The 16583-nt window shown below is 37.9% G+C and overlaps 1 protein-coding gene across 1 annotated transcript in view; it reads right to left on the reverse strand.

The window, feature by feature from the left end:
* The window catches only part of LOC126161710 (inhibitor of Bruton tyrosine kinase), a 113123-nt gene that overhangs the window by 80252 nt on the left and 16288 nt on the right, over positions 1-16583 (reverse strand). Inside the window, exons 3-4 of the mRNA XM_049917739.1 lie at positions 11873-12094; positions 6704-6916 (exon numbers count right to left, since the gene is read on the reverse strand). Of these exons, the coding sequence (XP_049773696.1) occupies positions 6704-6916; positions 11873-12094 (435 nt within the window). The remainder of the gene's footprint in view (positions 1-6703; positions 6917-11872; positions 12095-16583) is intronic.

Below are 16583 nucleotides of genomic sequence, written 5' to 3' on the forward strand. Positions count from 1 at the left end.
CGGGATGTGATCGAATGTGGTGTCAGAGCTCATTGGCTCACTTCCAGGAATTTACGGGAATTAGGTGACTTGTGTGCAAGTGTGGTGCTATCTACCTCAGCAACCTGCCAAGGCCCCACTGCTTCCATGCCATGACCCATCACCGCTGTCATCCGTGCCAAAGGTGGACATACCAGCTATTACGTAGGTGGTCATAATACTCTGGCTGATCAGTGGATAATGCATAACAAATAAATGTACATGAAAATCAATGATGAAGAAACACACATGGAAAATTTTAGGAGATGGCTGAGAGAAAGAACACAACCCCTTTTTGTTTTGTAATCATTCTGCAAATGAGAGGAAAAGGCACGACAACGAATATGCTAAGTTAAGAGAAGTCCACTTCCTTTGACCAAAAAACCTACTAAATTCATCAAAATACAATTGGCAGAGTAAACTGCAAAGAAGTCAAATGCAAGGATGCAGTTTTCATAATTGTGTTGGTATGGTTAGTCATAGTTTGAAAACAGGAGCAAATCTGCAACATCCAAAAGTGCAGGTTTTTTTTTATCGGCTGAAACAGAATTTTTCCTCTTCCAAAGGATACCAACACAAGTAAAATACAGCTGCAGCAGCATTATTAAATACAGTAAAATTATTTAGGGAATAATGATGGCAAGTGCTCTGCTGGAAAATAACAGATTGCACTTGCTTTTCCAGACAATGATATTTTCCAATGTTTTTCCAGTGAGTAGATTGCATCCCTGGCATATGATTCTAGGACTGCAAAATAACCGTCTATGACTGCCATAACATATTTTGAGTCAAAACATGTTGAATTTCTGTGTCAATGTGACAAAAAGCAAGGACGTTTCAGCCATCTATACTTCAGATCTCTGCTCTCCCACTGCCACAGCACCTTTGTAAGCAGGTTCAGTTTTTGATTAAAGTTGATTTTTTCTTCTTTTGCATTTCGGTTTTTTTTCACCTCTTTATCCCTCCAGTTGGTTCAGAATACTTGTTCAATACCGTATTTACTCAAATCTAAGCCGCACTCGAATCTAAGCTGCACCTGAAAAATGAGACTCGAAATAAAGCAAATCCCGAATCTAAGCCACACCGGAAATTTGAGACTCGAAATTCAAGGGGAGAGTAAAGTTATAAGCCGCACCTCCAAATCGAAAGAAAGTTGGTCCACTGTAATGTGAGACACAATTTAGGTCGAATGAATGACGATACAGCTACAGTAGTTTGGTTCGAGTCGTAAGCTTAGCAGTTAAGCTTTACCAGGTAGCCATTGCTATTCGTCAGGCGCTCCGTCCGTATTTATACGGGTACCCTTCCTTTTTCACGTGCTTCGTCTGGTTTGAATCGATTTCTTATTTTGCTTTGATCTGATAAGTGCTGTTTTCTTTGTTATAGGTGTTTGCGTCACTCTAAGCTGAAAATGCCTTACTGTACTGTGTCATGCATTGTTTGTCGCATTCTGATAGTGCGTGTTTACGGCCTGTCGCCGCTCGCGGCATGGCTTGCTTTTGTGCGTGCTACCGCCGCTTAAAAAAAAAAAAAAAAGGAGAGTAATCGTCTCATTAGCGAAACAATGGCAAGGGACTGCTATTTGTTGTTACTTACACTGCTGCTTTCTTTGATAATGATCAACAAGAACCAAATAATAGACTGCGCATGATAGAACATGTTCTGAACGAGAGTTAGGTGAAAATGTTTCTCCGTTTGAAAATCTTTGCGGCCACTTCTTTAGTACATCAAATTCTGCACAGAAATTAGAGTTATCTTAGAATTAAAAATCTAGTCACTTGCCGTGCTTCATTTCTGACTGTATCACTATTAGGCATAAGAATAATACGAATATAAACATGACACGATACGTATATTCTTCCGCGTTTGCTGTTGTCTCACTCTAGTTTCGTAGTTTATTAGGCAGGCAGGATTTAAATGAGATAGCAACAAACACAAAAGAATACACGACAAAATGTTGATATTGGTATTATTCTTATGGTGAAGAGAATACTGCATGTGAGTCACATCTCATCAGGTTCCTATTAGCAACCATCTCATCTCACACACAGGTAGGAAAAAATTCAGAAAGTAGAGTTGGCCATATTGACAAACATCCCAAACAGTCTTGCATGTCGGATTTTCGTAGTACACTGAAATTCTGCTACATTCGAAGATGAACAATACGGAATTTGTATTTACTTCGTTGGATAATGTATGAAAATGCAGTGGTCGAAACTCGAGGCAGAGAAAAAAAGCTCACCTTCCACCTTTTTTCTTCAATTTATTTACTGACGCGGAGGTTTTGGCACCAGTATTTATCTTTGTGCCTACAAAGCACGCCTGTGTAGCGCTACATATATTCGACGGCAGAAGTTAGTTGTGGCGGCACCTACCAACATTTTTCAGAACTTCCACTCGCTTTGCACTCGATCCTAAGCCGCAGGCCGCTTTTTGGATTACAAAAACCGGAAAAAAAGTGCGGCTTAGATTCGAGTAAATACGGTATTTGCAACTTTTCATGCTAACTCAATAACGAGAATCTCTCTTGCATTCAGAGAAACAGTGGCCTTAATCATTCCAACAAATGAATATATTTAACATTTTCTTTATACAATGCCGACAGCATGTACCTATGGATTTTACAGCTATCATATTTCAAGCAATTCAATTGAATTCTTTATAAAATCCTCCAAAAAACCAATAAATTTCAAAAATTACCTTCAGTTAGGAAAGTGAAATGCACTCAATGACTCCGATAGGATTTTCATAATGATAAAGAGAGCAGGGAACTCCTGTCACGCTTCATCAGACTCTTTAATGAACAGTGACAGGAGCCTGAACAACTGGTGCAGATGTACTAGGGCATGAGTAACAACTCTGAAATACTGCACTGATAATGGCTAGTTAACAGCCAAAATCTGGATCTGCTTTAAGCTAGAACAGAAATGACGACTGACTGCTGCTGTCTACCATTTTGAGCTTCTAATAAATTTGTTTCACAATTACTTATGGGCAGCATTAAATAAACTGGGCATCCATCTAACTTAAGATTGCATCACAGTCATTTCATCATGTAAAGTTTATCATACTTTTCTTCTGATATGCCTGTATCATCAGCTATTTCACACAGCTTACTTTTTTTTAAATCAATTTCTCAATATTTCCTTCTATTGTAAGTGGAAGATGGCCACATCTGAATTCAGGTGTCCATTTTCTAACTTTAAAATGAAGAAGTAGATTCTTTATAAACCAACTTTGACTCAATACAGAACAGTTGTGCACATCAACTGTATATTCAGCGCATTTGATTGAGTTGGATTATAACCCTCCAACAAACACACTGAGACAGCTGTTTTTAGCTGAAATCTGGTTAAGCAAGAATAATAAAAAAACCAATGTGATTGCAGCTGATTGCAGCTGATTGCAGCTGATTGCTGTGTCCTTATCTTTCCTTAGCCTTATAAATCTTTACTAATTTTGGATGAATTGCTGTTGGTGAGATATGGAAAACGGATTCTATGGTGACACTGCATTCAAGTATCCATTTCAAGAATAAAAACAAAATTTCACTGTATTAATGCTATCTCTGTGTGAATTTTTTTTACCCTCAAAATATTATATTATTTTAGTGAGATCTTTATTTAGTTCTCCTACTATACCTCTTCTGAGTTACACTTTATTGTGAGACATCAACAAAATAAAAATTTATGGCACACTGGTGGAAGTCTTACATTCCTGTGTGTGTATATGCACAAACCAGCTGACTCCAAACAATAAAAACAGGATATGCTGAAGACTCAATTTTAACATGCAAATTTATGTTATATAAGCACTAAGAGCCTTTTTTGGCCTTAAAGGTGCTCTGGGAATGCTGTATCAGTAACAAAACTTTTTATTTACATACGTTTTCAATAGAAAAGACAGTTTCCTAAGTCCACAAAAGCAAGAAAACAATTAAGAGGAAAAATAAAGAGTCTACTGATGCTGTAACATATATATCGTACATCTTAATCTACTGTGTTAATCACTGGATGATATCTAAATTCTGTCAGAGACAGCAAAGGTCCTTGAACAGCAGCTAAACAGAATGGACAGTGTCTTGAAAGGATGATATAAGATAAAAATCATCAAAAGCAAAATAAGGATAATGGACTGCAGTCGAATTAAAACATGTGATGCTGAGGGAATTAGATTAGGAAATGAGACACAAAGTAGTGGATCAGTTTTGCTATTTGGGCAGCAAAATAAGTGATGATGGCCAACATAGAGAGGATATAAAATGTAGACTCGCAATGTCAAGAAAAGCATTTCTGAAGAAGAGAAATTTATTAACATCAAATATAGATTTAAATGTTAGGAAGTCTTTTCTGAATGTATTTGTCTGTAGTATACCCCTGCATGGAAGTAAAACATGGACGGTAAACAGTTTAGATAAAAAGAGAAGAGAAACTTTCAAAATGTGGTGCTACAGAAAAATGCTGAAGATTAGATGGGTCGATCACATAACTAATGAGGAAGTACTGAATACAACTGAGGAGACGAGATTTGTGGCACATTCTGACCCATCAAAGGAGCACCAATTTAGTATTGGAGGGAAGTGTGAACAGTAGAACTTGTAGAGAGAAACCAAGAGTCGAATACAGTATGCAGATCCAGCAAGATGTAGGTTGCAGAAGTTATTGAAGCCGAAGAGGCTTGTACAGGATAGAGTAACATGGAGAGCTGCATCAAACCAGACTTCAGACTAAAGACAACAACACCCAGAAGTCCTGAGAGTATACAAGCAATGGAAAGAGTAAAGGAAACCCTTTCCCCACGCAGTGACAGTGGTGAATTGCAGTGCCATACATTAACATGATATGAATTTTTTACCTTTCAGTCAATGTACTTCTTCAGAGCTTACAAAAATCACTCTTCCACACATGCTTCAAGTTCGAACTTTTGACAATTACTGTTTTGCAAACTATTAAGTTATGTCCCTTCACCTCTCCCCCCCCCCCCCCCCCCCTCCCCCCGCTGAAAAAAAAAAGGAATATTTTGTTGTTATAGCCAATTTTTATTTTCAGCACTAGAAATGAGCCCTAACATGGTTCCTGCACCATACTGGGTACTGCTTTCTGCTGGTCTCCCAATATCACATTTTGAAACTTCGTGGCAGATTAAAACTGTGTGCTGGACCAAGACTCTAACATGGGACCTTTGCCTTTCATGGGCAATTTCTTTACCAGCTAAGCTATCCAAGCACAACTCATGATCCAACCTCGCAGCTTTACTTTTGCCAGTACCTCATCTCCGACCTTCCAAACTTCACACAGTTTTAACCTGCCAGGAAATTTCATACCAGCGCACACTCCACTGCAGAGTGAAAATTTCATTCTGGGAGCGACAACGTTTTGTTGAGAACCTAATGCCTCTCTTCCATCCATTTTCCACACATACACCAAAGGAATGAAGATAAGCATATCTTTAGTGACAAAACACAAACTCAAACACAACAAATAAAGGGCAGGAAACTGGCTGTATCCTTTTTTTAAGTAACAATTCCAACATTTGTGTTAACCAATTTGAGGGAAACTGAAAGACCTAAATTTGGACAGTTGGATGAGGATATGAAATGCTCTTCTCTCAAATATATGTCCCTACACCTTCACAACTGCATCATATTAATGTAGAAAGACTGTATATTAGTAACACTGAATTCCTTAGCACAGTTTACATGCTGCAAAAAGCAACCAAGACTTTGGTGTTTCCTTTATGATGTAGCCAATTTACATTCTTCTCCTAGTATGAATATTTGAGCACTCTAAGTAGGACTTTTCTTACAACATCAAAATTCTGTCTCTCCAGCCATTTTTTCTTCAGCTTAACTTAAGTTCTTTAATATTGGTTACTATTCCCTCATCACAACGTTTAAACTTATCCCATATTTTCACTTCTTTGTCGATCTAACTACTTTCTTCAGCCTACAACCCCCCCCCCCCCCACCACCACCACCACCACCACCACCACCACCACCACCACTTTGCATACCTGTTTTTTCACTCTTTCCTTACCCCAGGTTTCTTCTTTATGCCTATTGGTATGTACATCCAGTTTTGTCACACTGAATTCTCCAATTACTTCCTCTCCTCCTACCAATTTTAACTAATCTCTGTAACTTTACTTCATAAAACTCAGCCATTACTTTTGATGATCAACTTCAGTCTTGACCTTCTGCATTATCTCTCATTATCCTGAGTAATCATACAGAGATACCTTTTGTACTATATCCTTTTCACAATACCTTTCTCAATCTATTACCATGTGCAATAAGCACTAGTTCTGAGTATGTGATCAACACTTTGGCCTGCACTGTTGATCTGCAACACTTCCAAAGCACTGATGAATTATTCTTAGAATATGAACTGAATAAACTGGTCAATGTGTACAGACATTTCAACATGTTTTTTACTCGCCTTCTTCTGGCGGTGATGACATGTAAAACTTACCAAAACATCACTACAGATTAACTAGTTTATTTGGCTGATATACCAAGAAGAACTCGTCAGAGGAATTCACCAAGAAAGCCTTCATTCACAACCTATTATTTTCTCATTAAAAGAAGTCATCAGAAATTAATTCTCTTCTTAATGTATAATTTAACATGTATTCAAAATACATTGCTAACAATCAAATACAAAGATAAAAAGTGGCAAAAACAAACCGATCCATTTTCCATGAGCAGGACTGTATGATCTCGTCCTATAGCCACCTGAGTACACATCTCTTTGTCTTTTGACTCTGGAAACTTCAATGGTTTTGGTGAGAGGGAAGCTTGCTCTGTCCCTTGGCCCAGTCGTCCCCCTTGTCCATGCCCACATGAGTACACACTTCCATCATGACTCAGGAATACAGAATGATATTTATGCATGGCTACCTGCATTTAAAAAAATTAAATGTTGTAATATTTTATTGCATCTGTGTGTCATTTCTAGCACAAAAAAGGACTCAGGACACATTAGAAATACAAAATATCAGCAAACATTTACATTAACTAAAAATAATACATATGGCATGAATGAAACCTATCCCTAAGCCAGAATTACTTTCTACTCAAAGACAGAAAGCTTAGTTAATGAAACTTATGGCTAGTTGAAATTCTGAATATGGTAAGTATTTGAGAAACTTGCACTGCTAATAGACAAAATAGGCATTCGAAAGTAGACACTTCTCTCTTTCTGAGAATATACTTTAAATTACCTGAAACTAATTAACTTACATAATACCTGATATTAAAAGTTTCGACACTCATAATTTCGAATGCCTATTTTGCCTCAATGCTTAATAGATTCTGAACTTTAACACTGTACTTCTGTTGCTACATTCTCTCTCTCTCTCTCTCTCTCTCTCTCTCTCTCTCTCTCTCTCTCTCTCTCTCTCTGAACCAAGAGACGCCAGCTAACAAGACCACCAATGCAGGTAAAGTGGAATAGCTACAAACTCATCATTATGTGTCACCACTGCATTATGTGTCACCTACTACCAGTCAGCTTTGAACACCACAAGAATCACAAAAGAAACTAAAGTAGGAAAACTTTTCGATCACTTGTGTTGCTATGTATCCACACTTGTGAAAGCATACATTTAAGATGCTCATTCACAGTGCCCTCCGTCCTGTCCAGTCGAGATAAAAAGTTATCACATATAAAGTAGAAGTTTGGGAAGACATGGTCTGGAAAAGTAAGGAACTGACCAAAAAGGAGAAGCCACAAGCTAGAGCACAGTTACAGTGCGCAAAACATATGGAGTCAAGGTATTTAAGAAGATTTAATGTGTCACCACTATAAAATGAAGACCCATACTTTTCTCCATCTGATCTAAGAAAACCTGGGCTTTTGGAGCCTAGATCCTTACAAATTTCCTGCAAAAGTAGTGCAGAGCATATAGCAAGATGATCTGCACAGTTCTCAATGGTGAGTGTTCATCAGAGACAAGAGTATCATCACAGGGGTACCCCAGGGAAATGTTATAGGACTTATTATTTTCTATATACATAAATGATCTGGTGGACAGGGTGGGCAGCAAGCTGCAGTTGTTTGCTGAGGAGTATGGGAAGGTGATACAAGATGACTTAGAAAGAATTCCTAGTTTGTTTGATGAATGGCAGCTAGCTCCAGATGTAGAAAAATGTAAGTAATGCAGCTGAGGAGGAAAAAACAAATCCATAATGTTCAAATACAGCATATGTCGTGTGCAGCCTGAAACAGTCACATAAATTAGATATCCAGATATTAACATTGCAAAGCGATGTGAGGATTGTGGTAGAGAAGGCAAATAGTCTACTTCAGTTTATTGGGAGAATTTTGGGAAGCCTTGCTTCATCTTTAAAAGGAGAACATATAGCATGCTAACACAACCTATTCTCGAGTACTGCTTAAGTGTTTGGGATCTGCACCAAGTCAGATTTAAGGAAGACATCAAAGCAATTCACAGGCAGGCTGTATTATGAAGATGATCTGGGCATTGAAATGGGAATCCCTGGAGGGAAGACAGCATTTTTTTCACAAAATGCTATTGAGATAATTTAGAGAATTGATACCCAAATCTACAGAATGATTCTACTGCCACCAATGTACATTTCATTTAAGGACCACAAAGGCAAGACAAGCAATAGGGGCTCATACAGACAGTCATTTTTTCCCTTATTCTATTTGTGAGTGGAACAGGACCTCTGCCATGCACCATAAAGTAGCTTGTGGAATATGTACATAGATGTAGATGTACAGCTCCAACAATCTAGCAGAATCAGTCACAGGAACTACATGGCACAATGTTGTTTAATCAGACTACAACTTAATTGGCTGCACTGTTAAATTCTTTGAAAATACAACCCTCAGGCAAATTAACACACCAACTGTGGATTCCAATTGGAAATGTGACAACCAGCCACGGCCTAATGCTGGCTATAAAAGTGACTACTGGCTAGCAAACAACTGGAAGTAACACTACCATGGTACTAGTAGGCAACATCATGATTTAACATTAGCAGTTCTCTGATCACAACCAAGCAAGTGTCACTTCATCTTCAGTAAGTCTGAACACATGGTGGAAGTAAATTGTGACCTGGACATCACCCCTCACTTGCATAAAATGCCATTCTGATGATTCTACATTGAAGTATGTCTGGAAACAACCCACATGTATGAATAGTATTATTTGTCATTTTCCAAGACTGAATAGTTCACAGTGGAAGGCAGCCGGGATGTATCTGGTTCACCACAAGGGGTGTATCAGAATATTTCTATTTCAGTAGCCTCCAACTGATAAAAATTCACAATGTAGTTGAATAACAAACTTCATAACATCTACAAGAATGGTTGCCACAATATTGTTTACATTTGCCAAGTAGCGCAACATGAATTAAAAAAAGAGCAGATTTGATTCAAAATAGCAGAAAAAAGTGAACATGGGAAAAAGAAATGATGAAAATTAAATAGTGGCTGAAATTAAAGAAACCTATCAGAAATTGGAAGGAAGAAGACACCACAAAAAATTTACTTACCATATCAACTATTTTATAAAGATATAAACATATCCATGAACTGAGAACAGAGTAAAAACACATTAAAATTCCTCAACCAAGAGTGGAGCTGACCACATACAGAATGTTAAAACAGACCACACAAAAAGGCTGTAATGCCATTTTAAAACAAATCACCCTTTCAGTCTGGTTCAACGAACAATGTTAACAATATCCCCTTTAAGCAGTTTCTTCATAACTGGATTTTGGCACACTTTTATCCTGACGTAAGTGTGCTGTCAGTTCGAGACTTTTTCTTTGCATTACATCAATAGAAATTTCTTAGACTGGAATAGTATTCCTACAACACAGTATTCATTTTGTTAACTATTCAATGACTCAAATATTCCTTTCCCTTCAGGTTTTACAAAGTTTTCTTATAACAAGTTATATATTAATTGAAGTTCCAAATTCAAAACACTGTGGAAGGAGAACCACAGCTCAGAATTAGATCAATTTTGAACAGCATATTATTGACCCAGGTAGGAACATCATGGACGAAGAAACAATTTAACAAATATTTTACTAATAGATGGCACATTAAGAATCAGAATACGCACACAAACAAATGGGTGGTACATGACTGTTCCTCAGTTTGCATCTGAGATGTCCACATGACTGTCTCCATGAAGGATCAAGCACTGCTGATAAAGACCTTTTACAAGAATGGTGACTGTGTGCCAGCAGCAATGCAGAAGTTCTGGACACTCAAGGGTATGAAAAAAGGCACTGGTCCAATGTCTGATATGGGTTTGGAGAAAATGATAAAAAAGGTTCTTTTGAAACGTAATGTGGCAGAGGGAAGAAAGCACTTGATCTGACATATGCCAACATGTGGCTATAGCATTGCAGGAGGGGTCAAGCAATGGTATCTAATACCCAGTGCATCGAGATTTGCCCAAACAATGGACAAGCCTACAAGCACGTTGCATAAAGTCCTACAAAACATCTTGCACTGCTATCCACACAAAACCACACATGTTCCGGAGTTGCTTCATGCTCAGCTGCCAGTAAGACAAATGTTCATTCTGGAATTTCTTGCTCACATGGAAGTGGGCGATGAGTGGCCATGGAACATTCTATGGACAGGCAAAGCCCATTTCCATCTCCAAGGACAATCAATACCTGGAATTGCTGAATCAGTGCAACAGAAAATCTGCAAGTACATCAACCAGTACCACTTTATTCTGCGAAGGTGACTGTTTGGTGCAGTGTTGATGGCACTGTTTATCGTAGTGCCTTACGAGGATATGAGTCCTACGCGTCCTGTTCCCTGTACCATCACTAGTAAATTCTACGAGTCTTTTGCGCATCAACTTCTTTCCAACCCTTCAACAGCATGGATGTGTGGCAAGGATCATTTTCATGCAAGACAGTGTTCCTCTTCATGTTGTACAGCCAATGGTGTGGCTGATGCAGAAGTATTTCGGAAATGCTAGAATTATCAGATGTCATTTCCCTACAGCCTGGTCGTCCAGATCACCTGATCTTAATCCACATGACTTCTGGCTGTGATGTTACCTAAAATATGTGACCACTGTTCCAATTACAAACGTAACTGGATTGAAGGCACTGCACAATGCATTCGGAATGTTACCCTGGAGATACTCCTATCTGTTGTGGAACGTGCTGTTTCTCAATTTGAACTTGTGGCAGAAAACAGTGGACAGCACATTAAATGTGTGTTGCACCAATCTCACTACAATTAAAAACTGATGTAATTTTGATTTTTGTGCTGTTTTTGGCCCCATTATAGTTAAAAACCAATGTCATTTTGCTTTATATGTGATTTTTGGCCTCCGGGCAATAAAAAAAACGATTTTTCCGCCTCCAATGGGGTATGCCTTTGTTGTTGTGCATGGGCTCACCTGCCTAACAGTGCCTCACATTTGCAGTCATGCACTGTGTAATGTGCAAATCAGATCATGGTTGTCATACTGTGATTCATGTGTCATTTGTAGCCAGACCATTTATGTCACGACACTTACAGCACCATCTGTTGGTAAAATAGATTTGTTCCATGGCGTTTCCCCCCTGCGTCGATAATATTCTTTCAAATTTGACGTCATTCTGGGTGATGGTTCTCTTTCTACAAGACTCTGAAACTGGAACTTTAGTTATGGACAACCTCTGTGTGTGTGTGTGTGTGTGTGTGTGTGTGTGTGTGTGTAATCTCTATCGCTACACAACATTTCAAATATTATGCAACATTTTCAACACATCTGCAGTTACCAATAACCAAGTTCAATAAAGTAAACTTCATATTAACACTTTTTTTCTAAATTGGAGACAAATTTATGAAACAATTCATACCTGTTTAATGCTGATGTCCTGCTTACGGAAAGTTTCAAGGAGCTCTGGCATAGACCTGTTCTGTTGATTTCCTGTACCCAGGGTGTAGTTACTATTGCTTCCCCATACATATACTTCACATGGATTACGAAGACTTAGATCAACGAAGGGAAGGCGATCTTTCAAAGCAATATCCAGTGGCGTTAAGTGTTCGAAGTCCATTGCAGTCACACTTGCTCCCATCTATGTAAACAAAATGTAGCTATAGTTACAGGTTGTGGTAGTAATAAACATGCTAATACATGGGGCACTAGTGAAACGAACAAACTACAATCGAGATAAGCAGGAAAATACACTCATTAAAAAGTAGTATTATACTAGTACTGTAATACTAGGAAACTTCTCTTGCATTAACATGCATAGCAGTTTTTTATAGTTGTGCCTTTCTGTGACTCAACTTCTCCTCTTATTTATCCTTTTCGTAATCCTGGCATCATTTCAGCCTTGGCTTTGGTATGACAACAGTGTTCCTTTAGTTTCAAGTTTATGCACTGTATACTGCAATACACATTTTGAAGGAAGAAACAAACAAACAAACAAACAAACAAACACACACACACACACACACACACACACACACACACACACACACACACACACACACACACACACACACACACACACACAGAGTCCAATATTAGCATATAACTTGCACACAGAAGCAGCAATAAGTAAACACACATGCAAACAGAGATGGCCCAGACTAAAAGTGTTTGCACTGAGATGCAAATTTATAGATCTTATTTCTGTCTGAGAACTTCAGTCAGGCTATGAACAAAAAGAATCTCCTCTTAACTATAAACCCTACTTACATGAACAACATATTTTCTCAGGTATTTTGGCAAAAAGTTGAAAGGAACCATAACATTCATTAGCTGCTTCTTTGTGGTAATGTTTTCTGTATGGAAAAAAGTGGTATTCTTTAAAACCTGTCACCACACTCAAATTACTGCCAACAAGTGCTGGGCACAGTACAAGAGAATGTTCTTTTAAATGTGAACAGTAACATTACGTATAACACTGCGTTATCCACAGTTTCATGCACTCCTGAAAGATTTTCTGTCAAGTACATTAACACTCTAGCTGCAGGCGACATGTGTGCATTCAGCTCTTTCTGAACAATTCCGTGGGATGTGCTGTTATTGCATTGGATATAATTACTGGGCTATTTATATGTCTGAAATCACCGTCTTCCCACTGAACCTTTTTCTGTTCCTCTAGAACATTGGGAGTCTCATTTTTACACATTCTCAACTCTCTCCCACACATTTGCACATATACTGGTCACACTTTTACTTGGGTCCTCTGTGATTGCTGGAAGTCACCTGATATCAGGGCGCTCCAGAATGTTTATCTTAGCTATGTAACAGCACTGTGCGGCATACCATTAGGTAGCTGTTGTGAATATAGCACTGACCTGTTTGTCGTGTTGTGCTTACTGATTGTTAATATTATTTACAGAAAAGAGTGAAGAGATGGTCCTTCTAGCACGCTGCCACGAACGTTTGTGTGATTTCTGTGACACATTAATTCATTACATGTTCATTTCTTTTATAAGTTACACGCTGACTGCTCTGGCAGGAGGAGTCGCGGGTTGTCTAAACAGCCAACGTGTTACGAGCCAATCGCAAGCTTCCACTCCCAGTAAAAGTGTGCAAACAGTAACTTCTCACACCAGTAATTTTGTAACCATATTCGTGAGCTTGTGTACGGAACTTTTCTTCAAGATACACCACAGTCAGAAAAATTATCAATGTGTTTCTCCTGTGTTTAGAACACTGAATGTGATTTTTGACTTCCAATTCAGTTTTTGGTTTCCTTGTTACATTCCTTTCATACAATCCTAATAACCATTCTAATTATCAAATAAATTTGGTTGGCGATTTCATACAGAAAATTTGAAAACTGCCTGAGGTTAAAGGGTTCACATATTTGTATTTCTCCTAAATGAAAAATTATATCCAAAAACACACCTACTCTCTCTCTCTCTCTCTCTCTCTCTCTCTCTCTCTCTCTCTCTCTTCTCTCTCCCCTCCCCCCCCCCTCCCTCCCTCCCTCGAAAGTTAAATTTCTGTTCTTAACTTTGATTCCAAGTGTACTGTTTTTGCTTATCTGGGATAAACTGTCACCAATATTATGAGATGAATGAAAAATGAAAACAATGGATAGTAATTAGACAACATTCAGTATACCATATCAAATAACATTTGTAATCAAGTCTTCTCTGGATCGCATATCAATGCATATTAAGTAAAACAACTGTTTTAGTCCTTCATAACTACACTATGTCTCAGAAACCATACCTCTATGTTTATACAAAAAGATACTGGACTATTTCTTTTATTGATTACTAGTTTCGATCTAACTTGCAGATTGCTTTTAGATCAGGTGGTGTAAGGTGCAGTTTGTCAGTAATGATGCATTTTGCAACCCAGATATCAAAATGATCTGATAATCACATAGAAACTGGCAAGAATTAATAAAAGAAATAGTGATCCAGATAATATTTTTAATTGATTATAGCTGTCTTAGTAGACTATAGAAAAACTTATCATTGTGGTTGCTCTGCTTCTCTTACACTAAGCTTTATTTTAGTACTCTAACACTGATTGTAAGACATTTCCGTTTCCATTATATTTATCCTTATTAGACAGTTTCATAGTAGTTGCGAGCCGAAAATAGGTTTTACAGAAGTGAGGTGTTCGTAGTTACCCTATTCAAACTAAGACTGTGAGAATCATCTACTTCCAAACTCAACCTTCGTTAGTCACTGTCCTCACCCATCCAGCCCCCTCCCTGTTCCCATTCCAGCACTACACAGCCATCATTTCATCACCACACCCAATCTTTTAATTTCTTTTTATTTCTCTCCTTTCTGCTACTCCCCCCCCCCCCCCACCTTCTATCTAAACTGCAGCACTTCACTGTCCGCCACCCTCACCATACTATCCCTCCCCCTCCTCGCCCCAGCCTCCTCCTAACCCCCACCCAGTCGCCACTCCCATCATGCACTGGTGCTGCTGCTCACAGTGTGGTTTCAAGTATCCAAGACTGTAGATGTGTGTGCAAGTTGTGTTTGCATGAGTGTGTGTGTAGGTATGTACGTCTATTGCTTACAAAAGGCCTTAATGGCCAAAAGCTATAATTGTGTGAATCTTTTTGTTGTGCCTATCCTGACTCAGCATCTACGCTATATGCTGAGTAACAACTTTTCTTCTCTAATATTGCTACATTCCATCCTGGATTTTCCATTGTTTAATTCCGTACATAGGTCTTCTTTCCATCTTCAGTTGGATGCCAGTATGGTTACTGAGTGACAACAGATGATTTAAATTCACTCACCAAGATCAAAATTTCATTTAACTATAGAATTTGTTGCCCAAGTCTTTTTTTTTTATCTTTGTATTCATCAACAAAGATTACGTACAACTTCAGTTCCTCTTCTTTCCAGAAACACAGGGATAATTGTATCGTTACCCTGTTCTCTTCTATCGGCACCGGTGTCCGAAGTCTTCACTCTGCCCTTGCTTCTGATATTTTCTCCTTATTTTTTAGGTTTTCTCGTTACTTTTCATTTTTCAACAATCTGTAGTTTGTATTGCACCTATTATTTTTCTAAGAATCTCTATTGCAAGTATCTCTATTCTGTTGAAATTACAGTTCATCAATAAACTTTCACATGCTTATAAACATTCAGGTCTCACAATTGTGGTTAGTTCATTTTTTTCCTTTATATGCATTTCTTGTTGTAGATACTGTCAAATGATGTGCTCTTTCATTTTTGTTAATTCAGAAGATTTATTTGCATAACTGCTTTGGTCAATTCTCTGAAAGTATTGCAAAATTATCTACAAGAGCCGCACAATTTACTTTAATTACACTTATTTTCCTTCAAATTATTGATTCACTTTTGCAATATTTTAGCTCCAAATTCCAGATAGACTTTTTTTCCTAAAACGGTGTAAACAGTAAAGGTGATAAGCCATCCCCTTAACTAACAGTAGTTTTTATTTCAAATGGCTCCCACACTTTTATTTGTCTCAGTTTCTTCTCTATATTTTTCTCTATTTTCTATCGTAAAACTAGCTCCACTTGAATTGTTTCCAATTAACTTCTGGTTTTTCTTTTTTGTTTTAAATGGGAGAAATCATATTTTAACCTTAGCAAGACAATGATCTGAATCTAATTCCTTGCTTCTGATCTCTCTGACATTCATAATTTTCTCAATATCCCTTTTGGGTACAGCTATGTGATCCAGTTGCTATTCTCTTCTATTTGGATTTGGATATATAGAAGTTTTAGCTTTTCTTTGTAGTTTGCAAAAATATTTGGTCATCAGTTTAAACAGGAACATTTTACACTTACTGATCGGTATTTCACCGTTTCTGTTTGTTCTTAATTAGGCTGGATATTTACCTACAAAACTCTTAAATTACTTTCTCTTTCAAACTTGCACATTGAAGTTGCCGAGAAGTATTTTCAGGTACGTTCGAGATTTCAGATTCTAAAAGATCCCAAAACTGATTTACTTTATGCAGGTTTCTTTTGCTGTTTTCATTTAGAGGTGCTTGGCAGCTCGTATGGGTGTGGCTTATTTTTGCACTTTATTGTTAGCATGGAAATTCTTTATGATTTGAATTACAATCTGTTATACTGTCTAAAATATTTTTGG

This window comes from Schistocerca cancellata, chromosome 2 (genome assembly GCF_023864275.1).
Source record: "Schistocerca cancellata isolate TAMUIC-IGC-003103 chromosome 2, iqSchCanc2.1, whole genome shotgun sequence".
In the NCBI taxonomy this organism is placed as follows: Eukaryota; Metazoa; Arthropoda; class Insecta; order Orthoptera; family Acrididae; genus Schistocerca; species Schistocerca cancellata.